The sequence below is a fragment of the Trachurus japonicus genome, chromosome 18 (genome assembly GCF_045865225.1).
Source record: "Trachurus japonicus isolate A0001 chromosome 18, Traja_1.0".
NCBI classification, from domain to species: domain Eukaryota; kingdom Metazoa; phylum Chordata; class Actinopteri; order Carangiformes; family Carangidae; genus Trachurus; species Trachurus japonicus.
Window position 1 is genome coordinate 12,857,839 of NC_140924.1, and position 27,607 is coordinate 12,885,445.

At 41.5% G+C, this 27,607-nt stretch overlaps 3 protein-coding genes across 3 annotated transcripts; all 3 read right to left on the reverse strand.

The window, feature by feature from the left end:
- Window positions 1–3,549: 3,549 nt before the first annotated feature.
- On the reverse strand, window positions 3,550–4,978 carry LOC146968827 (complement C1q-like protein 4). Its single transcript, XM_085759228.1, has 3 exons — window positions 4,835–4,978; window positions 4,607–4,735; window positions 3,550–3,830 (listed from the first exon to the last, which is right to left on the reverse strand). The coding sequence occupies exons 1-3, from the start codon at window positions 4,938–4,940 to the stop codon at window positions 3,553–3,555; spliced, it is 513 nt and encodes a 170-aa protein (XP_085615354.1). The 5' UTR covers window positions 4,941–4,978; the 3' UTR covers window positions 3,550–3,552.
- An 11,773-nt stretch (window positions 4,979–16,751) lies between these two features.
- Window positions 16,752–17,898, reverse strand: LOC146968828 (complement C1q-like protein 3). Its single transcript, XM_085759226.1, has 4 exons — window positions 17,634–17,898; window positions 17,414–17,545; window positions 16,808–17,151; window positions 16,752–16,766 (listed from the first exon to the last, which is right to left on the reverse strand). Exons 1-3 carry the CDS (start codon window positions 17,854–17,856, stop codon window positions 16,874–16,876), a joined length of 633 nt encoding a protein of 210 aa, XP_085615352.1. The 5' UTR covers window positions 17,857–17,898; the 3' UTR covers window positions 16,752–16,766; window positions 16,808–16,873.
- Window positions 17,899–19,342: 1,444 nt separating this feature from the next.
- Window positions 19,343–23,858, reverse strand: LOC146968829 (complement C1q-like protein 3). The gene is made up of 3 exons (XM_085759225.1): window positions 23,627–23,858; window positions 20,303–20,434; window positions 19,343–20,084 (listed from the first exon to the last, which is right to left on the reverse strand). Exons 1-3 carry the CDS (start codon window positions 23,793–23,795, stop codon window positions 19,813–19,815), a joined length of 573 nt encoding a protein of 190 aa, XP_085615351.1. The 5' UTR covers window positions 23,796–23,858; the 3' UTR covers window positions 19,343–19,812.
- Between the last annotated feature and the right edge of the window lie 3,749 nt (window positions 23,859–27,607).

Genomic DNA, 27,607 nt, shown 5'->3' on the forward strand with positions numbered 1-27,607 from the left:
ACTCTTAGTAGATCACTTATTTTGCTAGCACCAACCAAACACGCAACATTTTAGGAGCACCCAATTTAGCGCCCACTATCTGGGATCTTAATAGATCCGACCCTAAGTTCCTCAATCTTTTAAAATGCACTTAATAAAAACAGCCTCAGATTGGAAATGTGTATAGTGTATTAAAAAAAAAATCTTTAAACTGGACCTTTGATTTTGATATTTGATACCGGATATTTGAACACAGACAGATCCACATAGATGATGATTCTTAGAGGGTTCACAAGTAACCCCCTTTTCCACCAAACTGGTTCCAGCGCTGGTTCAGAACCAGTGCCTAACTTTGCTTTTCCAAACTGAAAAACAATGAACTTTTGGCAGCCTGATCAAAATGTCTGTTAATGTGAAGCAAGTGGAACATTAGATGATCTCCAAAAGGCAGTTAAACATGAACCTTTTTTTTTTTTTGCAATATTTTAATCAATATCAGTGTATTGTTTTTGTTTTCTACAATTTTAGCATGAAAAAGGGAAACACAGCAGCAGCCTGCAAAAGAATGGGAAACCCAGGAGACTTGAGCTCTCTCACTTGGACCAAGGTATACAGTAGGGCAAGATTTTACTATTTCCACGCTGTGAGAGTTTCCAAAGGGAGGCCAAACCTTTTCTGCGGGCCGTTTTCCTTTTCTGTAATTTTGAAAATGTAAAAGTTGAAAATTAAACATGTGTGGGAGGGTAGAAGATGCATGTCACATGACATGACAAGTCATGTGACCACATGAAACCAGGAAGAGATAAATCTCAGAAGGTAGTGGCAGAGGGCCCTTTTCTCTGTTCTGGCGAGGCGGTTGGGCAGCTCGCTCACGTAGCGAGAGATAGCCGGATTTCACAATTCCCGTGCCTCAGGGCTAAGAACGACCTTACGGTAATATACGAGTTGTTTCGGGTGTTTTATTTTATGCAAGTACATGTAGCGTGCTGTGTTGGATGTTTTTAATTTGTGTGGAAGCAATATCGTATCGTATACTTACTGTTTATATTTGTGTGTCTTTCAGTCGAGGGATGACATGACCACGACAGAGCGACTGTGGCTAAAGGTCCGGTAATTAATGTATTAAGTTATGTCTGTATTTTAATGTATGCCCAAGCCATGATATAATGTCCTCTCCTTAGAGAGTCTCACACACTGGGACCTGCCCTCTGCCAAAGCAGAAAATTGCCACGTGAACCAGGGTGTATGAATTCATACCTGGCAAAGTAGGCTTATATTTTATTACCATTTTTAACTAAGTATGGTGCCTTGAATGTGTACTAATAGATTTTGTGTCTTCCTTTCAAGGACCAGCCCAGCCACTGTTTTCTATGATTAAATTAATTTTTTGTGTGTTCATTTATTGGTTTAGTTCCTGAATATGTGATCTCATAAGCATAGGTGTAAGTTTGAGGCTATTTATTTTTATGGTTTACGAAATGTGTATTATTTTCCTGGATGGTGATTTGAGAGTTTGATTTCTGTCTCCCCTCTTTGTCTGCAGCTTGAGTGTCCAAGGCCGGGTCTGCACCGACGCACTGCTCCTGTCTGTAGTGGGACTGTACAGGGTGACACATTGTAGTGGTGTGTGTATATATATTGCCTAGTGACACTGCATGATATCTTTAAAGTAATTAGATGTAGAGTTTGTAGTGCATGTTTGCGGTGCTAGACTTGCTGTCCCATTTTTCTGTCTTCCACAGCTTCATCTTTCAGCCGGTGAGCACAGCAGACCCCACAGCAGGTGTTTGTTATTTTGCCTCACTCCTATACCATATTGCGCCATCAACATAGATTGATCTGATTGTAATAAAAAGAGATTATTTTTCATACAGTACCCGCTTCTTGTAAGTTGTTCCTGTTCTGGGGAAGTATGGGCCACACAACACAAAGAGAAATCTATTACTAATCAAGGGTTCCTCCTGTCCTTTAATAGGAGGTGGTGTTGTTGACATGTTTTAGTGACTCTCAGTGCCAGGCACTACATATGTATTGTTTAAAACGTACTTTTCATCTTCCTCTTGACATGGCTCCACTGTGGCTCTCTGGACCGTGGAGAACCAAACTGGTTCTTAGGCTACTGTGCGTTCAGACAAGACAGCTTCCAAAATGGCAAATATTTTCAGCCGCTTTGGCCACTCGTCACGTGACTGACATCAAAGTTCGATTGTGCTGGGCATTGGGGAGCCGAAGGACAACAAAAAGAAAAAAAAGGGAGCCAACGGACGTCTCTGTTCTGACAGGTTGCCGCTGAACCGCGTCATAGCAAATTACCCTAGAGTTAACCAAGGCTCAACTTCTCGCCGGGCTCTCATTGAAAATGAATTTACTTCCGGCGTTTTGACACTTTGGAAGCTTTTGGTGTGAACGCACAGTACATAACCCCCTTTTCCACCAAACTGGTTCCGGCGCTGGTTGTGTGCCTAACTTTGCTTTTCCACCGCCGAAGCACCAGTTCTTGGTTCTTAAAACTGCATCCATGCTGCTTCCATGCAAGGCCCAACTGCGAGCTGGTCCAGATCCAAGAACACCAATGATGCAAGAAGGCTGGGGGTGGGGTTACCCTATATCTGCCCCACCACCAGCCCAGCATCCACCTCTAGGCTCCGGGTTAAGATAGTCGCTCATCACTCCCATATACTTTAATGAAATCCTATTCTAAGGGAGTGATGAAGTCGGAGCCTTGACGCCAAACTCAAATTCATAATGAAGCTGCAATAAACATTTTAATCGTGAGTTGTCCAACTGAACTATGTTATTGAACAGAGAAGACTAAAAGTGTTATGGTGCTTGAAATAGAGATGAACTGAAGTTTGTCTGCTTTGATAAGAAATGTTAAAGAGGTGTTCTATGGCTCACATCTTACTGATTAAAAAAACCATTGAAAGTCGTATGGAGGCCCACACACACGTACAGCCATTTTAACATACACAAGTCAACCACAATCATCCTCCCTCTCTCTGTAAAGAGTTATTAATCAGGTTTTGGGTCATTGTACAAACAATCAGCAGTACACAGAAGGTTTTTGAGCAACAAATATTTTAAATCAGCAGGTAAAATTTTTTAATGGAAATGAGTAAATTCAGTGATTTTTGACTCTCATCTTCAAGCATGATTAAATAAACTGAGACGGCTTCATGTTTTCAACACATTTTAATCAGAGACTTTTAGAATGGCATAGGACATACAAATACAAAATCAACAGAATGACATTATAAGCTGATCTGAGCTCATGTTTTTCCCCTTCTGTATGAAGCGTAGTTGTTCAACTCCACAAACACAAGTTGAACACACAATACTTCTAACTCAGGTCTTCACCTTAAGTTTTAAGGTGTTAGAAATAAACACAGACTGAAGTTTGTTTTGCTTTGATAAGAAATGTTACTGTCATGTTAAAGAGTCAAGGCGATTTTATTTGTATAGCCCGTTTTTACAAACAGTTTGTCTCAAAGGGCTTTACATGGCATCACAACAACATCCTCTGCCCTTAGACCTTCACATCGACTGACGAAAAACTTAGGAGTTTTCCATGTCTCACATCCGACTGATTAAAAAACCATTGAAGGTCGTATGGTAGTTGATATCCCACACATATGTGCGTGCAACCAACCTAACGTACACGGTGTCTCTTCTCTGCAGCTGCAGAGTCACTGCGTTTCCTCCATTATTGGCTACGTTGCCTGTTGGGTAGTGATGTGTCATGACTATGACCTGGTTGTTCTTCAACAGCTGCAGCTGTGACCCATCAGTGTTTCCACCGTGATAGAAGATGCTGAAGTAATAAACACCTGAGACAGGTGCAGTGAAGACACCTGTGGTAATAACAGCGTTATTAAACAGTGTTATGTTATTATTGATTTATTTTTTACTTGCACACACTACATACCCATGACAATAACTTCTTGGATTTTCTTAATTCACTACAATTCCTGACTTATTATATTAAGTCTAAGATCTAACATGCAAACTGTCATAGTTCTGTCACTCTGTTGACTTAAAGCAGAAGTAAGCGATCCGGTCGTTTTCGCTAATGCTGCGTTCCAGGCAGGCTTTTGAAACCGTAAATTACAGCTTCAAGTCACAACTTACGACTTTGTAGCGTTCCAGGCAATCCACTCGTGTTTTTCCGACCTGTTTTACCTGTGAAAGTCACTATAACAGCCACTCGTAACTTCCGACCCGTGAACTCGTACCAGATCAAACTGGTACGACTTCACAGGTCGGAAAAACACGAGTTGCCTTGAACGCACCATAACAGTCCTCGTCCCTACGTCACCACATTCACGGCATCCCTTGGCTGCACACACAGCCCTGCATGCCGTTCTCTCTCCTCATTGGATAAAAACTGTAGGATACGAGAAAAGTTTTCTCTTCGGCTCAGAGCAGAGCAGAGTGACTGACAGACCCGTGTTTCAGACCAAACACTCTATGTAAGTGATTGCTGTCGGAAGATATAACTATTTAAGACTTATATTAACACAAATATATCGCTTACTTCTGCTTTAATGGTTAAATCTACTTACATCTCATATTGAAACTCAGTAATCTTAACTCAATAATGAAGAAAGCACAGATGCAGGAGTTTTACCTGAGATTGGACTGTAGGCGTTACCAATGTTCGTTGTCACCTTTCTGTAGACCAGAGTTACGTCTGTGTTGAAAGGTCCAAACTTTCCACCTTGTCCCAGTGCTGCACTGAATGCCATCTTGGTAGCTCCTGTGAAACATAAATCACCTATCAATCATCACAATTAATCACATTTCACCTCTTGAAACATATGTGAATTAATTTTGTGTCACTTTATCTTCACTTTACCTTGGTTCCTCAGCTCCTGAATCCGCACCTCACTGCTGCTCAGCTTGGTTTCCACAGTTTTGAGTTTCTGCTTCATGGCGCCAAACTCTCTCAGTAGCTCACACATGTCAGTGTCACATGTCTGTATTTCATTAGGTGATTCTTGTTCAGCAGCCTTCTCTTCATACTGGGCCAAAATCAAGCCACAGAACGGCAAAAAGAACCACAAAACAGCAGAATTCATCTTCTGAGGTTGGTCACTCAGGGCCCTAGTTTCCTAGACCGAGCGAAGACTAAGCTCAGCGCAGCTTCACCACGCCAACGAGGCGTGTCCAGGTCCATTTCGCAAGTTTGGTGGGCAGCGCGGTCCGACTTAGGCCAGCGCAAGCCCTCCCCTCGTCCCTCCTACCGGCGCAAACGGCAAAGGGGGAGGAGAGAGGGCGGGAGGGAGATAGGAGGAGGAGAGAAAGGCCGATTCGGATCTTCACCAATCAAAGGAGCTCCTCTCCTCACCTTTAACTGCGCCGCGGGCGATGCGCACTGCAAGTTTGTTATTTTATACTTTGACATGGACGGAGGAGACAGCGATGCCAGAGGCCGAACCTCTCCCAGGAGGAAACAGCTGTTTTGGTCCGGAGGTCCGAGCTCAGAGTGGCAGAATAATGAGTTTACTAATATCCTTAATCAGGTTTGACTTGATACACTGAGAACCGCAGCCCAGTGTAAGAAACAACAACTAATAAAATAAAATAAAATAAAATAAAGAAACTCACATTTATTCAATTCAATTTATTATTCCCTGTGTAAGACAGATGAGAGGTGTATACTAATCACAACATAAACAAACACCATGCGGGATGAAATCAGCGTAAAGGACGCTCTCTCTCTCTCTCTCTGTCCTCCTCTCTTTTTTTTCTGTGATAGAGATGCTGAGTATACTGTAGTAGGCTATACTGACTATCTGATACCGAGGCTGTTGTGGTGGACTAAGAGAGATGATGATTTGTGTTTAATTTTTCATTACGGCTGCGTGACGACGTGGTCGCTCGCGCTAATGAATTAATAAGTAAATAAATAAATAAAGCGATCATCACAACGGCACAGTGCGTATCTCAACACGGCAGCGACATGCAGTCATCCACCCTCAGTCCTGCTTTTGGGACATCCACAGCTGCTTTTCAGTGCCAGTTCGTCCCTGCTGTGTTAATTCAGGTGGAGTTTCCTTTACGCACCGACAGCCTTTGATCTCTGCTTTGATCTGACGTCAGATGTGACGGGACAATCTATATAGATATAAATTCACGTGTTGATTCCATTAGTTGCATTAAATAGTGGTTATTGTGGATATTTATTGCATTGAAATGTGTCTGGAAAAGTGGAGATCTGCCTGTGAGGTCTTGGTGACGTGTGTGCACTGCAGGTCAGTCAGCCAAACTTCCACTGCACCTGCTGCGCTTCGCCCTGCGCTGAGAGTAGACCTGGTTGGAGGTGGCGAGCTTTCAGCGCAACCTCGGCGGGACATTTTCGCACGAAACTTCCACTGCACCAAGCTGAATCTGTGACGCCTCCCCCTGCTGCGCGGCCACACCTATCTCAGCGCAGCGCGATCTGCCAATCTGCCAATCTGACTTTGCGCCAGGCTGCGCTGGTCGAAACTTGCATTACACCGGCTCCGCTACCTTGCGCCACCTGCGCTGCGCCACCAAAATAGGGCACTCAGTCTCCAGAGTTCTCGGCGACGGTTGATGTTGCGCCTCTGGCTGCTCTTATACTGTTCAGTGTTTGTCTGTTAACATGACATCTCACACGTGATTTCATTATCTTAAGGAAGAATATTATCAGATTCTCAGAAGACCAGCAATAAGGAAGCAATGACATATTATTGGTTATCAATTATTCACTGCTGTAAACAATTTGTTTTGAAAAATGATGCGACCCATTAAGACGTTCTCTTCCAAGCCATTTCCAAGCTACTGCTACAATCCAACCACTGTAATTTTATCTGACAAAACCGCAAAAAACATAAATTAAAGGCAATGATTGTGTTGCGGTTTCACACTACCAGTCAAAAGTTTTATTACAGTGTAGCTTCATACTCATAGCTCCCTGTCCACACTCTCTATGGCGGAACTCAAATACTGCGGTTTGCGTGTGTTGTCATTTAGCAGGTTACTCTTAGTAGATCACTTATTTTGCTAGCACCAACCAAACACGCAAAATTTTACTAGGAGCACCCAATTTAGCACCCACTATCTGGGATCTTAGTAGATCTGACCCTAAGTTCCTCAATCTTTTAAAATGCACTTAAATGTGTAAAGCGTATTAAATAAACATCTTTAAACTGGACGTTTGATTTTGATATTTGATACCAGTCAACAACAACACAGACAGATCCACATAGATTCTTAAGAGGGTTCACAAGTAACCCCCTTTTCCACCAAACTGGTTCCAGCGCTGGTTCAGAGCCAGTGCCTAACATTGCTGACCAAACAGCAAAAAACTATTAACTGCCATTTTTAAAACGGCAACAAGTGAGTCAGTTGCATCTACTAAGCCAGCAATATTTGTGTTTTCCACTTCTGGATTGCAATGTAGGCTTTTAAAGACAAGAGCTAACAACATTTACTGACACAAGCACAATTTTAAAGCCCCTACAAAGAACTTTCATTTTGTGTTGATTTTGACCACACCTGTGGACAAAAGCGGTAGTTGCCGGAATGAAGACTGCATTTCCCATGAGCTCTTGCGCGTATTATCGTGAATACGCGCTGCAGACTAACTTTTTGAGCAGGCTGACTTTACAGCCCAGGGCGGGTGCTCAAGTGTGGGTGAGAGGAGCTGAGACTCGGCTGGCTGTATAAACCAGCCATCTCACTCTCACCCACTGGCCCAGGTGTTTGCAACTTGGGGCCAATGAGGAAAATCGAGGCTCGGTTGATCGGCCTGGGGCCTCATTTATCAAAGAGGGTGTAAAACTGCTATTAAATATTTGCGTACGGCGAAAAGACGAAAATGGCGTACACCCTAAATATTTACACCTTTTTTAGATCAATCAAACTGTGCGTACGCACAACTCTCCGCAATAAATCACACAGGACTCAAGAATGGTGCACACGTGAACACACCTCTTACTCCGCCCCCGGAACGCCTATATACAACTATATATGGTCAGCACGTGCATATTTAATTAGCCATGTGCTCTGTGGCGCAGCAACTTTTGTGACAACAAAGTGACAACGGAGACAACGGGCGGAGGACGGGGGAAAGAAGCGGAACTTCTCCGCTTCTCCGAAAGCAGATACACGGGCAATAAATCAGTCAGAAAAATGATCTTGCATTTCAATAAGCTACAATAAAAACAAAAACCTCCCAAATCTCAACAAAAGGGAGCAGAAAGAAGAAGAATCTTATGTAATCTGCCCCTTTATCCCAGAAAATCTGGGACCTTAAAGCAGATATCAGTGGAATGTTTGGTAGCACTACATAATACGGCCCGCGACTTACAGCGTACCTACCGCTCTCTTGCCGCGTAGGTTGCCGCTTATTTCACACAAGTACTGAGTAACTGCAGCTCACTTTCCCCCCTGTTTCCCCCGTGCATTTACAGTGTAACTAGGCTGCGTCTTAGCGCGTAACTTACATCCTGCTTCACACCAACTTCCACAGAAGTACAGGGTAACTCTCGCTGTTTTACAGTTTAATTAGGCTGCGTCTTGGCACGTAACTCCTGTCCTACTTTACACCAAATTACACAGTAACTCTCGCTCACTCCGCCACTAATTACCCCGCATTTTACAGTATAACTAGGCTGTGTCTTAGAGCGTAACTCCCGTACAATTACGTCCTACTTTCCCCGGACTTACAGTGTAACTCCTGCCAGGTACATTAGAAATTAAATAGTCTACTGTACAATATGAGCACAGTTGCAATCCATGTTTTCCAAAAGTGTCAGCAGCGACATTTCACCTCTATTTCAGAGATTTATTATTCATTATTTAATTGTATGGTTTGGAATAGGTGAGAAATGGGTATAGAGTGTGGACATTTTCCAATACAGTAACAGGCTGGCTGGTAGCAAACTTACCTCTCTAAAATGCACATCTATGAAAGTCTAGTTCTGTCATCCAAGGGCAAAACACAAACTATACAGTAATACATCCACAATAATGAGTCATTCGGAGAGTTAGAAAATGTTTTTATTATTTATTAACCAGAAAACACATGACACATCCACATCCATGATCATTCATAAACTTTAAGTACAGTAAGTACCCTACTGTAAGTGAGCACTGTTACCCCTCCTTAGTCTGCACCTATACAGTAGCTGTCATGCACCTACACACTACTTGTCTTAGAGTTACCCAGTAAGTAGAGGGTAACGGGCTGTATTATAAAGTAATGGCTGTTACTCCCTCCTTAGTCTGCACCTATACAGTAGCTGTCATGCACCTACACACTACTTGTCTTAGAGTTACCCAGTAAGTAGAGGGTAACGGGCTGTATTATAAAGTAATGGCTGTTACTCCCTCCTTAGTCTGCACCTATACAGTAGCTGTCATGCACCTACACACTACTTGTCTTAGAGTTACCCAGTAAGTAGAGGGTAACGGGCTGTATTATAAAGTATTCTTTGTTATTCCCTCCTTAGAGTGCAAATACACTGTAATTGTCCTGCAACTACAATGTAGTTGTCCCGGAGTTACCCAGTACCTACAAAGTAGCGGGCTGTATTATAAAGTATTCTTTGTTATTCCCTCCTTAGTGTGCAAATACACTGTAATTGTCCTGCAACTACACTGTAGTTGTCCTGGAGTTACCCAGTACCTTCTACTACAGCTGTAACTACTGTCTAAGTAGAACCAGTAAGTTAGAACACAGTTTGTTTCACGAGATAACATCATCTGAAAGTACAGTAATACAAAGACAAAACTAACTGAAGTGTCCCTGACATCATAAAATAACAGATTTCTACTGGCTTTTGTTATTTACATTAAAGTTCAGTTTTGTTCCTTCTGTTATAAACTGTTTCATTTAGTTTTGATCCATCTGTCTGGTCCTTCTAGGTCTAAAATAGTCAGTCAAGTCAGTTTCATTTGACAAAATGTACTTTCTAAGTTAGAAGAGTCAAGTTGAAATGATCGTTGTGATACTACTATCACACCGGAGTGTGACACTCAGTAATGGAGAATGGATGGGCTCCTCCATAAAAGGTGATCTTGATCTTGATCCAGCTCCTTGGGTCAAGGCAGAGATCAGGGTCATGGGTGGCGTGCCATCTCCCTCGTCAGGTACCATTTTCATGGCATCTCAAAAACCTCACCTGTGTAGAAACATAATTATATATTGTATCATCAACTTCATCACATAAATGCATCACTGTAAAACAAAGTCAGAAAATTAATAACTTTGAACGGTACAGTTTTTCTCATCATGGAATACTTAATCCCGGTTTTACCTTTCACATCATAAATCATTAGCCTTTTAAACCATAACTTGTGATTTTTTAGCATATTAATCAATTACAAATTATACATATTTTTTTCTTTAACTATTGAGTAAATATTTTAACCATTTAAAAATCTTCAATTTTACAAAATCAATGCTATGACCATACTGTTTCACAACTGTAGGCTGCACCAGTACATTATTGTTACTCTTGACTGTATTCATCATACCAGTCATTACCAACAGTAACGTTAGCTAATGGAGCTAATGTGGACAGTACTAACACAAATACAGTTCCCGGTTAGCGTGGTGCAGGGGAAAACACACACTATTATCTTTAGCACAAGCTAACATTGCTAGCTGCGTTAGCATAGCTACTTAACTCACCAAGAGGTTGATAACGCGGTCAAACTGCCGTCGCACAGGTCCTCGGTTCATCCCTCTCGTCTCCCGGGGTGTTTGCTCTGTGTTTATATCAACATATCACATCGTAGACATTGCATAATTTCCCTCATTTCTCCACTTCGTCTCCTCCTGTCGTCCCTGCGGCGGTGTCAACAAGCTCCGTCCTCGCTGTGAGGTGGGACTTTCTACCTTCTCAACAGGCAACCAATGGCAAGTGAGCAGCTTCTGGTCTGACCAATGACAGATGGTCAAAGGTGAGTGACTGTGATTGACAACTTATTTCATCCTATTTGACTACCACAGTCTCTCAGATTTGACCATCTGTCATTGGTCAGACCAGAAGCAGCTCACTTGTCATTGGTTGCCTGTTGAGAAGGTAGAAAGTCCCACCTCACAGCGAGGACGGAGCTTGTTGACACAGCCAGGGACGACAGGAGGAGACGAAGTGGAGAAATGAGGGAAATTATGCAATGTCTACGATGTGATATGTTGATATAAACACAGAGCAAACACCCCGGGAGACGAGAGGGATGAACCGAGGACCTGTGCGACGGCAGTTTGACCGCGTTATCAACCTCTTGGTGAGTTAAGTAGCTATGCTAACGCAGCTAGCAATGTTAGCTTGTGCTAAAGATAATAGCAAAGATATTCCGTCTTTGATAATAGTGTGTGTTTCCCCCTGAACCACGCTAACCGGGAACTGTATTTGTGTTAGTACTGTCCACATTAGCTCCATTAGCTAACGTTACTGTTGGTCATGACTGGTATGATGAATACAGTCAAGAGTAACAATAATGTACTGGTGCAGCCTACAGTTGTGAAACAGTATGGTCATAGCATTGATTTTGTAAAATTGAAGATTTTTAAATGGTTAAAATATTTACTCAATAGTTAAAAAAAAAAATATGTATAATTTGTAATTGATTAATATGCTAAAAAATCACAAGTTATGGTTTAAAAGGCTAATGATTTATGATGTGAAAGGTAAAACCGGGATTAAGTATTCCATGATGAGAAAAACTGTACCGTTCAAAGTTATTAATTTTCTGACTTTGTTTTACAGTGATGCATTTATGTGATGAAGTTGATGATACAATATATAATTATGTTTCTACACAGGTGAGGTTTTTGAGATGCCATGAAAATGGTACCTGACGAGGGAGATGGCACGCCACCCATGACCCTGATCTCTGCCTTGACCCAAGGAGCTGGATCAAGATCAAGATCACCTTTTATGGAGGAGCCCATCCATTCTCCATTACTGAGTGTCACACTCCGGTGTGATAGTAGTATCACAACGATCATTTCAACTTGACTCTTCTAACTTAGAAAGTACATTTTGTCAAATGAAACTGACTTGACTGACTATTTTAGACCTAGAAGGACCAGACAGATGGATCAAAACTAAATGAAACAGTTTATAACAGAAGGAACAAAACTGAACTTTAATGTAAATAACAAAAGCCAGTAGAAATCTGTTATTTTATGATGTCAGGGACACTTCAGTTAGTTTTGTCTTTGTATTACTGTACTTTCAGATGATGTTATCTCGTGAAACAAACTGTGTTCTAACTTACTGGTTCTACTTAGACAGTAGTTACAGCTGTAGTAGAAGGTACTGGGTAACTCCAGGACAACTACAGTGTAGTTGCAGGACAATTACAGTGTATTTGCACACTAAGGAGGGAATAACAAAGAGTACTTTATAATACAGCCCGCTACTTTGTAGTAACTGGGTAACTCCGGGACAACTACATTGTAGTTGCAGGACAATTACAGTGTATTTGCACTCTAAGGAGGGAATAACAAAGAATACTTTATAATACAGCCCGTTACCCTCTACTTACTGGGTAACTCTAAGACAAGTACAGTGTAGGTGCATGACAGCTACTGTATAGGTGCAGACTAAGGAGGGAGTAACAGCCATTACTTTATAATACAGCCCGTTACCCTCTACTTACTGGGTAACTCTAAGACAAGTAGTGTGTAGGTGCATGACAGCTACTGTATAGGTGCAGACTAAGGAGGGAGTAACAGCCATTACTTTATAATACAGCCCGTTACCCTCTACTTACTGGGTAACTCTAAGACAAGTAGTGTGTAGGTGCATGACAGCTACTGTATAGGTGCAGACTAAGGAGGGAGTAACAGCCATTACTTTATAATACAGCCCGTTACCCTCTACTTACTGGGTAACTCTAAGACAAGTAGTGTGTAGGTGCATGACAGCTACTGTGTAGGTGCAGCGTAAGGAGGGAGTAACAGCCATTACTTTATAATACAGCCCGTTACCCTCTACTTACTGGGTAACTCTAAGACAAGTAGTGTGTAGGTGCATGACAGCTACTGTATAGGTGCAGACTAAGGAGGGAGTAACAGCCATTACTTTATAATACAGCCCGTTACCCTCTACTTACTGGGTAACTCTAAGACAAGTAGTGTGTAGGTGCATGACAGCTACTGTATAGGTGCAGACTAAGGAGGGAGTAACAGCCATTACTTTATAATACAGCCCGTTACCCTCTACTTACTGGGTAACTCTAAGACAAGTAGTGTGTAGGTGCATGACAGCTACTGTATAGGTGCAGACTAAGGAGGGAGTAACAGCCATTACTTTATAATACAGCCCGTTACCCTCTACTTACTGGGTAACTCTAAGACAAGTAGTGTGTAGGTGCATGACAGCTACTGTGTAGGTGCAGCGTAAGGAGGGAGTAACAGCCATTACTTTATAATACAGCCCGTTACCCTCTACTTACTGGGTAACTCTAAGACAAGTAGTGTGTAGGTGCATGACAGCTACTGTGTAGGTGCAGCGTAAGGAGGGAGTAACAGCCATTACTTTATAATACAGCCCGTTACCCTCTACTTACTGGGTAACTCTAAGACAAGTAGTGTGTAGGTGCATGACAGCTACTGTATAGGTGCAGACTAAGGAGGGAGTAACAGCCATTACTTTATAATACAGCCCGTTACCCTCTACTTACTGGGTAACTCTAAGACAAGTAGTGTGTAGGTGCATGACAGCTACTGTGTAGGTGCAGACTAAGGAGGGGTAACAGTGCTCACTTACAGTAGGGTACTTACTGTACTTAAAGTTTATGAATGATCATGGATGTGGATGTGTCATGTGTTTTCTGGTTAATAAATAATAAAAACATTTTCTAACTCTCTGAATGACTCATTATTGTGGATGTATTACTGTATAGTTTGTGTTTTGCCCTTGGATGACAGAACTAGACTTTCATAGATGTGCATTTTAGAGAGGTAAGTTTGCTACCAGCCAGCCTGTTACTGTATTGGAAAATGTCCACACTCTATACCCATTTCTCACCTATTCCAAACCATACAATTAAATAATGAATAATAAATCTCTGAAATAGAGGTGAAATGTCGCTGCTGACACTTTTGGAAAACATGGATTGCAACTGTGCTCATATTGTACAGTAGACTATTTAATTTCTAATGTACCTGGCAGGAGTTACACTGTAAGTCCGGGGAAAGTAGGACGTAATTGTACGGGAGTTACGCTCTAAGACACAGCCTAGTTATACTGTAAAATGCGGGGTAATTAGTGGCGGAGTGAGCGAGAGTTACTGTGTAATTTGGTGTAAAGTAGGACAGGAGTTACGTGCCAAGACGCAGCCTAGTTAAACTGTAAAACAGCGAGAGTTACCCTGTACTTCTGTGGAAGTTGGTGTGAAGCAGGATGTAAGTTACGCGCTAAGACGCAGCCTAGTTACACTGTAAATGCACGGGGGAAACAGGGGGGAAAGTGAGCTGCAGTTACTCAGTACTTGTGTGAAATAAGCGGCAACCTACGCGGCAAGAGAGCGGTAGGTACGCTGTAAGTCGCGGGCCGTATTATGTAGTGCTACCGAATGTTTTTGTTAATATAAGTCCTAAATAGTCCTATTTTCCGTCAGCAATCACTTACATGAAGTATTTCAGCCTAAACACGAGTCTCTCCGTCACTCTGCTCTGCTGTAACCCGAGGAGAAAATTTTCCTTGTGGGATACAAGTGTTATCCAATGAGGGGAGAGAACGGCATGAAGGGCTGTGTGTGCAGCCAAGGGATGCGCGTGAATGTGGTGACGTAGCACGAGGACCAATTGATGCCTGACAAGGGCGGGGGCTGCTAACTCATGGTGCGTTCAAGGAAACTGGTACTTTGTGTTTTTCCTTCCTGTGAAGTCATACCAGTTCGATCTGGTACGAGTTCACGGGTCGGAAGTTACGAGTGGCCGTTATAGGGAACTTTCACAGACAACAGGACGGTAAAAACACGAGCTACGGGTTACCTGGAACGCTACCAAGTCGTAGTTGTGACTTGAAGCTGTAACTTACGGTTTCAAAAGCCTGCCTTGAACACAGCATTAGCCGAAACGGCCGTGCCACTGATATCTGCTTTAACCTAGATGTTAAAACAATGTAGGAAGCAGGACGATAGTTACTATTACTTTGCACACCTTTCCACTACACAGTTACAGCTCTACTGGACTCGGTTTAGGTCATTTTCCATTAGGCTACAGCTGAGTCCTTCACAGTTCCTCCTCAGGGCCGCGTTGTCTCGCTCTTTATTCTCTCCTCTCGTCAGCTCCAAACACACGTGCACCTCGTTAACTCAGGTGACAGATTAATAACAGTCTAGGCTGCAGATCAGTGTGCGCTGCTGCCAGTGTGTTTTTAAACTTGGATGGTTTGATCCTTGTCGGACGTCACACAGCCTATAGCCTAATCAAAAAAGCAAAATCCACAATCCGCTCTGTTTATCAATTAACATAAAGCCTAGTGTTATTATAGAGCGGGTTGGATTGCCAGCATCAACTGTCAACCACTACCACAATTACTTCAAAAAATCCTACTGTGCTCTTCTAAATGTACTCCGCTCCTCTCTCCCTCTCACACTGCAGTTCTCTGACTCAGCAACGGTGTCGCCAATTCCTCCTGTTCCTCAAAAAAGGCGTACGCCAGGGTCAAAATGGGTGTAAATGTCCGCACTTTTCCCCGTCAGGTTTTGGCTTGATAGATCCCAAATTTGGCGGAGAAAAGTGCGTACGCACAAAACGAGGGGAAAATGGCGTAAAAAAAGGTGTATCCACAATGATAAATGAGGCCCCTGGTCTTCACTCACAAAAAGCACTGTGTCACCTCGGTCTGTGGCACCAGGACCACTGACAGCTTGGACGCACTAGACGCGGAACCGAAGCGCAGCGCCCTGGAGCGGAGGGAGTTTCAGTTCGGCGCTCATGTTAACCGGTCTGCCTGGCCGCACATCTCGCGCCGTGGAGCGCAGTGCGCCCGCCTGGAGCGCTTCAGTTCGGTTCATTTCTATTTTTCACGCGAGCCGCGCGCGCCGAGAGCGCCGTCTGTCAAGCTGGACAGACGTGGTCGTACCAGACAGGAAGTCGGCACAGAAAAGGCGAGAGAATCCGGTCAATTTTCAAAATAAAATAATTAAATGATGATTAATTAAGTTGTTGCTTGTCCATCTATACATATTTGACCGTTGCATCTGCACATGAGACACACAGACACATGTTTAAAATGACGTGTGTGTGGAAAACCGAGTGAATACGAGTATGAACGACTGCAGTCGATGTCTGACCGGCGCGGAGAGAGGAGGAGAAGTATGCTCCCAGTGCGACCACTCAAGCACCCGAGAAGCCGCGCGCAGTGCGCGCGCCCAGCTTCCGCGTGCAGTGCGTCCAAGGGGTCAGGTTAGTGACACCGAGCTGTCCTGCCTGTCTTTTTGGTCAGTGTATTGTCGGTTTATGCATTGTATATGCCTGTTCCCGTTAAAAATAATAATAATTTGTGATATTTGAGTAAATAGATGGGTAAAATGTAAAAAAAAATTATGAAAATGATTAAATTCATGAAGTGATGTCAGATTTTTGACTCTCATCTTCAAGCATGAATAAATGAACTGAAACAGCTTCATGTTTTCAACAAATTAAAGAGACTTATAGCATGACATAGGACATACAAATACAAAATCAATAGAATGGCATTATAAGCTGATCTGAGCTCATGTTTTCTTCTGTATGAAGCGTAGTTGTTTAACTCCACAAACACAAGTTGAACACACAATACTTCTAACTCAGATCTTCACGTTAAGTTTTAAGGTGTTAGAAATAAACACAGACTGAAGTTTGTTTTGCTTTGATAAGAAATGTTACTGTCATGTTAAAGAGGAGTTCCATGTCTCACATCCGACTGATTAAAAAACCATTGAAGGTTGTATGGAAGTGGGTTCCCCACACATATGTGTGTGCACCCAACCTAACGTACACGTTGTCTCCTCTCTGCAGCTGCAGGGTCGCTGCATTTCCTCCATTATTAGCAACGTTGCCTTCTGGTACATGATGGGTCATGACTATGACCTGGTTGTCCTTAAAGAGCCTCAGGGTCGCCCCATTATGGTGTCCACCATGGTAGAAGATGCTGAAGTAATAAACACCTGAGACAGGTGCAGTGAAGACACCTGTGGAAATAACAGTGTTGTGTTTTTATTTTTTATTTTTTACTTGCACACACTACATACCCCCCCAAAAAAATCCAACTCATTGGATTTTTTTTATTCACTACAATTCCTAATTTATTATAATAAGTATTGCATTTAACATGCAAACTCCTGTAGTTCTTTTTAGTACGTCACTCTATTGACTTAATGATTAAATCCACTCATATTAAGACTCAGTAATCTTAACTCAAACATGAAGAAAGCAGGAATGCAGGAGTTTTACCTGTGAATGGACTGTAGGCGTTACCAATGTTCGTTGTCACCTTTCTGTAGACCAGAGTTACGTCCGTGTTGAAAGGTCCAACATCTACCTCACCTTCTCCCAGTGCTGCACTGAACGCCACCTTGGGTGTTGCTGTGTAACATAAAACACCAATCAATCATCACATTTCACCTCTTGCAACATATGTGAATTATTTTTTGTCACTGTAACTTCACTTTACCTTGGTACCTCAGCTCCTGAATCTGCGCCTCGCTGCCGCTCAGCTTGGTTTCCACAGCTTGGAGTTTCTGCTTCATGGCATCAAACTCTCTCAGGAGCTCACACATGTCAGTGTCACATGTCTGTATTTCATTAGGTGATTCTTGTTCAGCAGCCTTGTCTTCATACTGGGCCAAAATCAAGCCACAGAACGGCAAAACGAACCACAAAACAGCAGAATTCATCTTCCGAGGTTGTTCACTCAGTCTCCAGAGTTCTCGACGACCGTTGATGTCGTGCCTCTGGCTGCTTTTATACTGTTCAATGTGTAATGGGAAATTTGGTGTCTCTTTAAACGTGTTGTGTAACACTTGGTTTTCTTTTAATGCATAACGTGTGAACTGACATGTGGCTTCATTATCTTAAAGTTACTATCCCGGGTGGCTGGACTAACGATCCAGATTCAGACTTTTTTATAACCAAATACGAACTCCTCATTGTCCTTTTAACTAATTTTGATTTGTTTAACAGTTTCTGCTTTCTTTAACAGTTGTTTACTAACATAATTCCACATTTGTTCCTAGTTTTGATGTCTTCAATATGAATTTACAACATAGAAAGTACCGTATTAAAAAGAAAAACCATTGAATGGGAAAGTGTGTCCAAACTTTTGTGTGGTATTTCATATACTGACAAATGGACCAGATCTGCTAGTTTCTTCAGTTTGTCTCCCCTGGGTCTCTTTGAAATTCAAATGACTGTGTAACATTAAGATATATGTCTAAATGCTGAAATTCAACTTTTCTGAATTGTTTTACCCTTAAATATTCTTCTTTCTTTTTTATTCCTTGCTTTACTCACTTTCAAACACCCCAAATCTTATGATTTAATTATTGGATTTTTTTTTTTTTTTACAGTATTTTTGCTGTCATGTTTTGCTCAGTGTGTGGAAAGTTGGCTGGGTAGGATGTTGGATTTATTAGGTCAGTTGTTTAATGACTGACTGACTGTTTATTACTGAATGACAGACAGGCCAAGGTCAGGTACCTAACAGCAGATATAGTGCCATGTTTAAAACTAATGATAAGACTAAGTTCCTCCTTCTTTTAAAATACAGTTAATAAAAACAGCCTCAGATTGGAAATGTGTATATAGCATTAAAAAAAAATAATAATAATAATAAAAATTCTGCATATGTCAGTACAGTCAATTGTTAGTATAGGGCAGCAGGTGTAGCTGCAGTGAACGCCCCACAAAGACTTGGACACTTTTAATCTATTTTCCAGGCCAAACAGAAACACACAAGAAGCTTTTAACAAACCGGTGTTGGATGTTTTAACCTTTTAACATCGATTGTCCATCTGTGGACCACAGAGCTGGGCCGGCACACCTGACTGACCCCAAAAAGGTTTTGTTTTCATTTAAAAAGCCACTTGAGCATTTTAATTGAGTTCATATACACTCTGTATCACTTATAGTTAATTCCTTTTGCAGTGATTGCTTCTGTCAAACGTTTTTGTAATCCTACTTTTTTTTTTTGCTTCATATAATGTTGAATGCATTTTCGCATATAATGTGTGTGTAACCATTTTATTTTTCATTTTGAAAAAAAATATTGTTATACATCAAAGATATTTTCAATATTTTAAATCAGCTGGTAAAAAAATTGTGCTCAGACATTATTGTGAATTCATGCAGTGATTTTTTTTCCTAATAAATAAACTAAGGCAGTTTAATGTTTTCATCGCATTTTAATCAGAGGCTTATAGAATTACATACAAATCCAATAATACAAAAACACGATGATGACAGTGTAAGCTATTTTTTGATTGATCTGAGCTCAGTGTAATGTTTCTTCCCCTTCTATACATAGCATAGTTGCTCAAATAGAGCGAAGCCTGCGAGCTAGTTCAAGCAGCCAACTCGAGCTGCGCTGCGTCACTCACATGACATCATACGCACACTCTCAATTTGGCGGTCTGTTTAAGATGGGTGACTTTAATGAAATCCTAATCTAAGGGAGTGATGAAGTCGGAGCCTTGACGCCAAACCAAACGCATTATGAAGCTGCAATAAACATTTTAATCATGAGTTGTCTGACTGAACTATGTTATTGAGCAGAGAATACTAAAAGTGTTATGGTGTTTGAAATAGAGATGAACTGAACATTGTCTGCTTTGATAAGAAATGTTGTTCTAGGCTCACACCTTACTGATTAAAAAACCATTGAAAGTCGTATGGAGGTTGGTTGCCCACACACGTGAATGTGCAGCCATTTTAACATACACAAGGTCTCCGCTCTGCAGCTGCAGGGTCACCGAGTTGCTTCCATTATCAGCTGTGTCGCTGTGATCTTGTGTCATGACTATGACGTCATTGTTCTTGAACAGCAGCAGCTTCCCTGCAAGTCCGGCTCCAACATGATAGAAGATGCTGAAGTAATAAACACCTGGGACAGGTGCAGTGAAGACACCTGGAAATAACAGTGTTTGCCACATTATTGCACACACTACAAACCCATGACACCAACTTATTGTTCAATTCATAATTTATTAAGTGTAAGAAATAAGTGCATATGCAAACTCGCATAGTTCTTAGTATGTCACTTTATTGACTTAATGATCCAATCCACTTATATTAACACAATATTAAAATCATCTTAACTCAGTAATGTAGGAAGTAGAACCGTACCTGTGATTGGACTGTAGGCGTTGCCAATGTTTGTCGTCACCTTTTTGTAGGCCAGAGTTACGTCCGTGTTGAAAGGTCCAGCATGTACCTCACCTTGTCCCACTGCTGCACTGAACACCACCTTGGGTGTTGCTGTGTAACATAAATCACCAATCAATCATTCATTTTATTTCTATTAAAGGTGCTATACAAATAAATGTATTATTATTATTATTATTTCACCTGTTGTTGTTCACCATATGTGAATTACTTTTTGTCAGCCAGACTCACTTTAACTTCACTTTACCTTGGTTGTTCAGCTCCTGAATCTGGGCCTCGCTGCTGCTCAGCTTGGTTTCCATAGCTTGCAGTTTCTGCTTCATGGCGCCAAACTCTCTCAGGAGCTCACACATGTCAGTCTCACAGTGTTTTCCATCTCCTGGTTCATACTGGGCCAAAATCAAGCCACAAAACGGTAAAAGGAACCACAAAACGGCAGAATTCATCTCCCCGAGGTTGTTCACTCGACAACTGTTGACGTTCTGCCTCCAGCTGCTTTTATACTGTCCAATGCATAATGGGTTATTTGGTTTCTCTTTAAATGTGTTGTATAACACTTGGTTTTCCCTTGAACTATTTGTGGAACATTTATATAATCAATTCTGTTCTTATAAAACAGAACTGCACTGAACCACTTAGGCAAATATTGCTTAATGCCATACGAGTAATTTCCAAACATACTTTGTACCTCAGATGGAATTTGAACTGTTTGGATAAATATGGGGATGTGATCAACACTGCATAAAGAAATGATCCTATCAGCAGTAGGTTGTCCAGACTCTTTACTGTAGACCCCCCTGGTTGAAAGAGACTGCACCCTACTCAGGCGGATAGTCTCTGACTCTGTTTGATGATCATTGCTGACAACTATGACTGATGACTATCGCTGGTTGTTCATTCTAATTTGATATATCATTATGTAATACATGTTTTCAATCTCGGTAGACTTATTGTTGTCTTTACTTCCTCACCATAGAGCAAACTTTTGCCTCTACAAACTTGGCGACGAGGATGGGAACGGGTGCGTGATCTGATAACTAGAGATGGGCAACCAGAAAACCCGATGCTGAAACATGTAGTATATTGGACACAGAAGATTGCTGCTGCAGGTTTTCATGGCTCTACCCCTCATATCTCATTAGCTAAACCAGCAGATTGGAAATGGTCCATGGTTGCACAACTGTCTTAGCCTGACAGACCTTGAGCCAGCTGCAGAGGATCCTAAAATAGTATATAGCGCGAAAGGTAATGTGTATCTGTGTTGACAGACACAGTGTTGGTTCAAAGATCAGTCAAGCTCATGGAAAAAGAAATGCAGTGCATTGGTTTGTTTGCATTGGTAGAAACAGAACACATCCCAGAGCTTCTCATAAGTATGATGTAGGGCTAATGAAGGGAGCAGAGCCTTTGGTGGTGCACCCCAAATATGTGTGAAACAGTACCACTAGCTACCGATGGCACCAGTGTTTAAGTCATGACTAAAATCTGGCGTAATTCTACCGTGTGCCTCTCCTGTTCGGACTCCGATCTTCCCTGTTGAAGATGTTCCATCTTTGTTGTTGTGCTTCCGAGCGAGTGCCATGCCAGCGCGTGATGACGTTTTACGCTGATGTAATCACGTGGCTCTGACTTGACTTGCTTGTGAAAAAGCAAACTGGTTCTTCGGAGGCACGAGTAAGTTGAACCACTTCGCCAAGAGGTCAATGACCACTTTGTGATTGGGTATGCACGTCTTTTATGGGTGAGTGAGTTTAACCACTAACCGCCACAAGTTGTCACTTCACCAGTCCCTCGTGAGTGTTTGTGGCTATACCCGCGGACCTCCGTTACATTAGCAACAGCACCGAACTATAGCACCAGGCTCTTTTTGGTGGAAAAGGGATCAAGTTGGACCAAATAGTACTAAATTCATGAAGTGATGTCAGATTTTTGACTCTCTCATCTTCAAGCATGATTACGTAAATAAACTGAGACAGCTACAGCTTCATGTTTTCAACACATTTCAATCAGAGACTTATAGAATGACATAGGACATAAAATACAAAATCAATAGAATGACATTATAAGCTGATCTGAGCTCATATTTTTCCCCTTCTGTATGAAGCGAAGTTGTTCAACTCCACAAAGTTGAACACACAATACTTCTAATTTAAGTCTTCACCTTACGTTTTAAGGTGTTAGAAATAAACACAGACTGAAGTTTGTTTTGCTTTGATAAGAAATGTTACTGTCATGTTAAAGTAGCACTATCGTAAATTCCAATTCTTTGTTCGGCCACTACCCAGTGGTGCAGCGTATCACATAGCGCGCTGTTCAGGATGTAGGGCTAAGCGCCGGGCCGGCTTGTCTCATAACAAAAAGGAATTCTGCATTTGCTCTACAGGCATTAGCTATACCGTTTGCTATATTTTGTGTATAGATAGTTATGGCTCCCCTGGACCTATTTATTGCATATTTCAGTTATTTTTAATTACTTTTACTGCTGTATTTGCAATAGTGCTACTTTAAAGAGATGCTCCATGTCTCACATCTGACTGATTAAGAAACCATTGAAGGTCGTATGTTCGTTGGTTCCCCACACATATGTGTCGGCATCCAACTTAACGTACACGGTGTCTCCTCTCTGCAGCTCCAGGGTCACTGCGTTTCCTCCATTATTGGCTACGTTGCCTGTTGGGTGGTGATGTGTCATGAGTATCATCTGGCTGTTCTTGAAGAGCCTCAGCTTTGACGGCTTAACGTTTCCACCGTGATAGAAGATGCTGAAGTAATAAACACCTGAGACAGGTGCAGTGAAGGCACCTGTGGAAATCACAGTGTTATGTTGTGTTATTATTTATTTATTTTTTACTTGCACACACTACATACCCAGGGCAATAACTCATTGGATTTTTTTATTCACTACAATTCCTAATTTTTAAGGAATAATTGCATTTAACATGCAAACTCTTATAGTTCTTATTAGAGCTTCACTCTATTGACTTAATTATTAAATCCACTCATATTAAAACTCAGTAATCTTAACTCAAACATGAAGAAAGCAGGAATGCAGGAGTTTTACCTGTGATTGGACTGTAGGCGTTACCAATGTTCGTTGTCACCTTTTGGTAGACCAGAATTTCGTCCGTGTTGAAAGGACCGACATCTACCTCACCTCGTCCCAGTGCTGCACTGAACACCACCTTGGTAGTTACTATGTAACATAAAACACCAATCAATCATCACATTTCACCTCTTGCATCAATATGTGAATTATTTTTTTGTGTCACTGTAACTTCACTTTACCTTGGTTCCTCAGCTCCTGAATCTCAGCTTGGAGTTTCTGCTTCATGACGCCAAACTCTCTCAGGAGCTCACACATGTCAGTGTCACAATGTTTCTCATTTCCTGGTTCATACTGGGCCAAAATCAAGCCACAGAACGGCAAAAGGAACCACACAACGGCAGACTTCATCTTCCGAGGTTGTTCACTCAGTCTCCAGAGCTCTCGATGACGGTTGATGTTGTGCCTCCAGCTGCTTTTATACTGTTCAATGTGTAGTGGGATATTTGGTTTCTCTTTACAGTAAACATGTTGTGTAACATTTGGTTTTCCCTTGAACTGTTTGTGTAATGTGACAGTAACATTTTTATAATCAATTCTATTCTTATAAAACAGAACTGCACTGAACCAATTAAGCAAATATTGCTTAATGTCATATGAGTGATCTTCAAACATACTTTGTACTTAAGATGGAATTTGAACTGCTTGGATAAATATGGGGATGTGATCAACACTTGCATAAAGAGCTGATCCTGTCAACAGTGGGTTGTTCAGAATCTGTAGACCCCCCTGGTTGAAAGAGACTGCACCCTATTCAGCCGGATATATCCAGACTTGGTGTCTGACTCTGTTTGATGATCATTGCTGACTTGCTGGTTGTTCATTCTGTAATACATTCCTAAAATCTCGCTAGACTTATTGTTGTCTTTATCTCAAGGAAATTTAAATCGAACGCAACTGGACTTGGTTATTTGTCTAGGAAGACGTTTCACCTTTCATCCAAGAGGCTTCATCAGTTCATGTATGCATCTGACCAGGCTGAAACTGGTCCAACTATCTATATCAACTATAACAACTGTCACTCTAACGACTGTCGTTGGCACATGGAGCACAAAGGGATCCAGTGACATCATGATGGTAAAATTTTACATATAAAAACACGTGTTTTTTAATCAGCATCAGTAGGCTACAGAACTGAAATGACAGTTAGAGGGGAATTCAATCAACCTTTATTTATTGGGAGCATTGGGGAAAAAGTAACGAAAAAGTAACTTTCTCAGTAACGCATTACTTTTTGGCTTAAGTAAATGAGTTACTAACTGAGTTACTTTTTTAATGAAGTAACTAGTAACTGTAACTAGTTACTATTTTTCAGTAACTAGCACAACACTGCTCCTGAGTATAGACCATGTGTGAAACAGTACCACTAAGCTATCAATGGCAACAGTGTTTAAGTCATTACTAAAATCTGGCGTAATTGTACCGTGTGACTCTCCTGTTCACAGTCCGATCTTCCATGTTGAAGATGTTCGTGAGGAAGGTTGACAAGAGCAGCACTTGCATGGGTACGATGAGGTCCTCCATCTTTGTTGTTTTCCTTCTGAATGAGTGCCATGCAGTCACGTGATGACGTTTTACGCTGACGTAATCACGTGGCTCTGACTTGACTTGCTTGTGAAAAAGCAAACTGGTTCTTTGGAGGCACATGAGTGAGTTGAACCGCTTCGCCAAGAGGTCAATGACCACTTGGTGATTGGGTATGCACGTTGTTTATGGGTGAGTGAGTTTAACTGCCAACCGCCACAAGTCGTCACTTCACCTCACTGGTCCCTCGTGAGTGTTTGTGGCTATACCTCCGTTACACTAGCACCAACACCAAACTATAGCACCAGGCTCTTTTTGGTGGAAAAGGGATCAAGTTGGACCAATTAGGAACCAGCTCTGGCACCAAGTTCTTCTGTCTCAGGTCAATGAAGCAGCTGCAGGAGTTGAACCCAGGTTTGGCAGAACCGTAGCTAAATCTAAGCATCATGCAGAGACACTGTGAGGACGTCTGAAGGTTTCCCAGCATGCACTGGGGCTATTTGTAAGACCCTTTAGATCCAGGAAGTCCCCCGAGAGCCAATAAGAGGCATGAAGTCCAGTTTGGAGGCGTGGTGTGTGTTTCACAGAGCCATTAGATCAGTGTTGTTTTGTCAAGTTTGTAAACAGTTGCCTTAGCAACCATCTCACAACTCAACTGCAACCATATGTTTCACATCTGATCATTAAAGTCCTCAGTGACATTATGAACCACCAGGCTCCTACCACTTCCTGTTTACAGCCTCCACTGAAGCTACGTGATGAATACGTAATGAGCCACTGTCACTGATGAGTGAGTCATGACAGAGGTTAAATGGAGAAATGGAAATGATTATTTATGCTACTGTAATGTGCACACAACGCCAACAAGACATTGTCCATCACAGCAGCCAAGTAGTTGTTACTGTGGAAACCCCTGCCAACAGGAGACAAGAGACGGACCTCGTGGTATTAATGTCACATCTGTCCAGAAGTTCGGTCGGTTCTTCACCTCAGTCGTGTCTTGACCTTTTACTGAGTTCCTGCAGCTTCATGCTCAGTTTGACTCCAGAGGAGGAGAAGGAGGAGGAAGAGGAGGAGGAAGCTGGTCAATAGAGGGCGCCTACAACATCAGTGAACAAGATATAATTGAATGAACCATTAAAAGTCTAATCATTCAATAGTTAAAAGAACACTTTTCATGTTGTGGTACAAAACTGACGAGCTCATGAACTCTGAATGTGCACCCACCTCCTGTTTTAAGTCCTAGTGAGTTACTGTGATCAGTACGGTGGCCTTGAGGGATCAAAGCACTGCAACACATGGAAAAACATAACAAAAAAAGGGTTAATGTCAAGAAATAGCCAAGAAATAACAATTAGTTGTGCAGTAACATAAATAATTAATTCATGTTTTTCATAAGGCAAAAGATTAGGCTACACATCATGCTTTGAATTTTTTGGGAAAGGCCAGAATTCTTCTCCAACAAGTAATTGTGTGCAATTGACCATTATTTCTGGGCTATTTAAGTTTAAGTTTACTGTCATTGCATAGACATATAGCCTACAACAAACTTTCGTTTGGCAGTCTCTCTCCTGTAGCAGCAAAGAAGATTTTAAAAAGTATTAAAAAAAACATAGTAGAAAGTGTAACGTGTCAATAAATAATTAGCCTGCCTAGACATTGGAAAAACATTGGGTCACGCTCATGTAATGTTTTTGTTGGTCACATCAATGCATTCAGGATAGTTTGATTATTTTGATGTATTTGTCAATGCAGTCACAGTATACTTTTGTATGGAGTATAGTTCTGTGTTATTATTTATATGCATTAGTTAAACTCAAGAATTTGGCTCATATTAAGGTTTTAATTAGCCAGTTGAATGTGAACTGAGATGTTTGACATGTTACTCCCATAGGAGGCAGAATAAAATGGTGCTTGAGATAGCCGCACACTGATGAAACATCTCATCTTATAGCTGTTGTACTGTAGTGAGCTACAAACAAAATGTTTTGTGTTGCCTTCTTTAAAAGACTTTAGAAAGTCACTGAGAATATTGATTGTTTTCTTTTATCATCATTTGTGTTTTCTGCATCTTGTCCCTCTGTTTTCAGATCTGCACTGACCCTCAGATGAAAAAAATCCCATCGCATACACAATTTATTCCAGACTGAGCTCTGAGTCTGACTTCTCTGACAACACCCAGACCTGAGGAAACGCCGGCCGTAGCCGCAATTAAAGTTTAAATTCTGTCAGCTCCGGTCAATGATTTTGATTTTAAAACTTCTGTTTTTCTTGAGGTAACAAAATAATGAACCTGTTTGTTTGTTGTAGGAGAGAAACTGTTTAATGAGTGAGTGACCCGACTCTGGTCTGGAGATAACAGGATTATAAATGATTACTGGCAAACACAAGTCTTATATCAGAGACTGTAGAGATCACACAGGGGTAGAGTGGAAAGTAAATTAATAAATGAAAATAAATAAATGTTTTAAAGGCATCAAATTTTGTATTCATGTTGGTTTGAAATGACCTTTGAACCATTTTTTTTTTTACTAAAGTAAGACTTAATTCCCCTTGAACATGTCAAATGGTGTAACATCAAAAGAATGATAAATATTAGATATTTGATCCACCTACTGAATTTAAGCGATCCCATAAAA

Excerpts from the sequence above, each read along its gene's own strand:
- LOC146968827 (XM_085759228.1), bottom strand. The coding sequence starts at position 4,940 with ATGTGTGAGCTACTGAGAGAGTTTGGCGCCATGAAGCAGAAACTCAAA. Across the intron at positions 4,736-4,834 it reads TCAGGAGCTGAGGAACCAAG|GAGCTACCAAGATGGCATTC; the intron begins GTAAAGTGAAGA and ends TATGTTTCACAG. Across the intron at positions 3,831-4,606 it reads CGCCTACAGTCCAATCTCAG|GTGTCTTCACTGCACCTGTC; the intron begins GTAAAACTCCTG and ends TTATTACCACAG.
- LOC146968828 (XM_085759226.1), bottom strand. The coding sequence starts at position 17,856 with ATGAATTCTGCTGTTTTGTGGTTCGTTTTGCCGTTCTGTGGCTTGATT. Across the intron at positions 17,546-17,633 it reads TCAGGAGCTGAGGTACCAAG|CAACACCCAAGGTGGCGTTC; the intron begins GTAAAGTGAAGT and ends TATGTTACACAG. Across the intron at positions 17,152-17,413 it reads CGCCTACAGTCCATTCACAG|GTGTCTTCACTGCACCTGTC; the intron begins GTAAAACTCCTG and ends TTATTTCCACAG.
- LOC146968829 (XM_085759225.1), bottom strand. The coding sequence starts at position 23,795 with ATGAAGTCTGCCGTTGTGTGGTTCCTTTTGCCGTTCTGTGGCTTGATT. Across the intron at positions 20,435-23,626 it reads TCAGGAGCTGAGGAACCAAG|CAACACCCAAGGTGGTGTTC; the intron begins GTAAAGTGAAGT and ends TATGTTACACAG. Across the intron at positions 20,085-20,302 it reads CGCCTACAGTCCAATCACAG|GTGTCTTCACTGCACCTGTC; the intron begins GTACGGTTCTAC and ends TGTTATTTCCAG.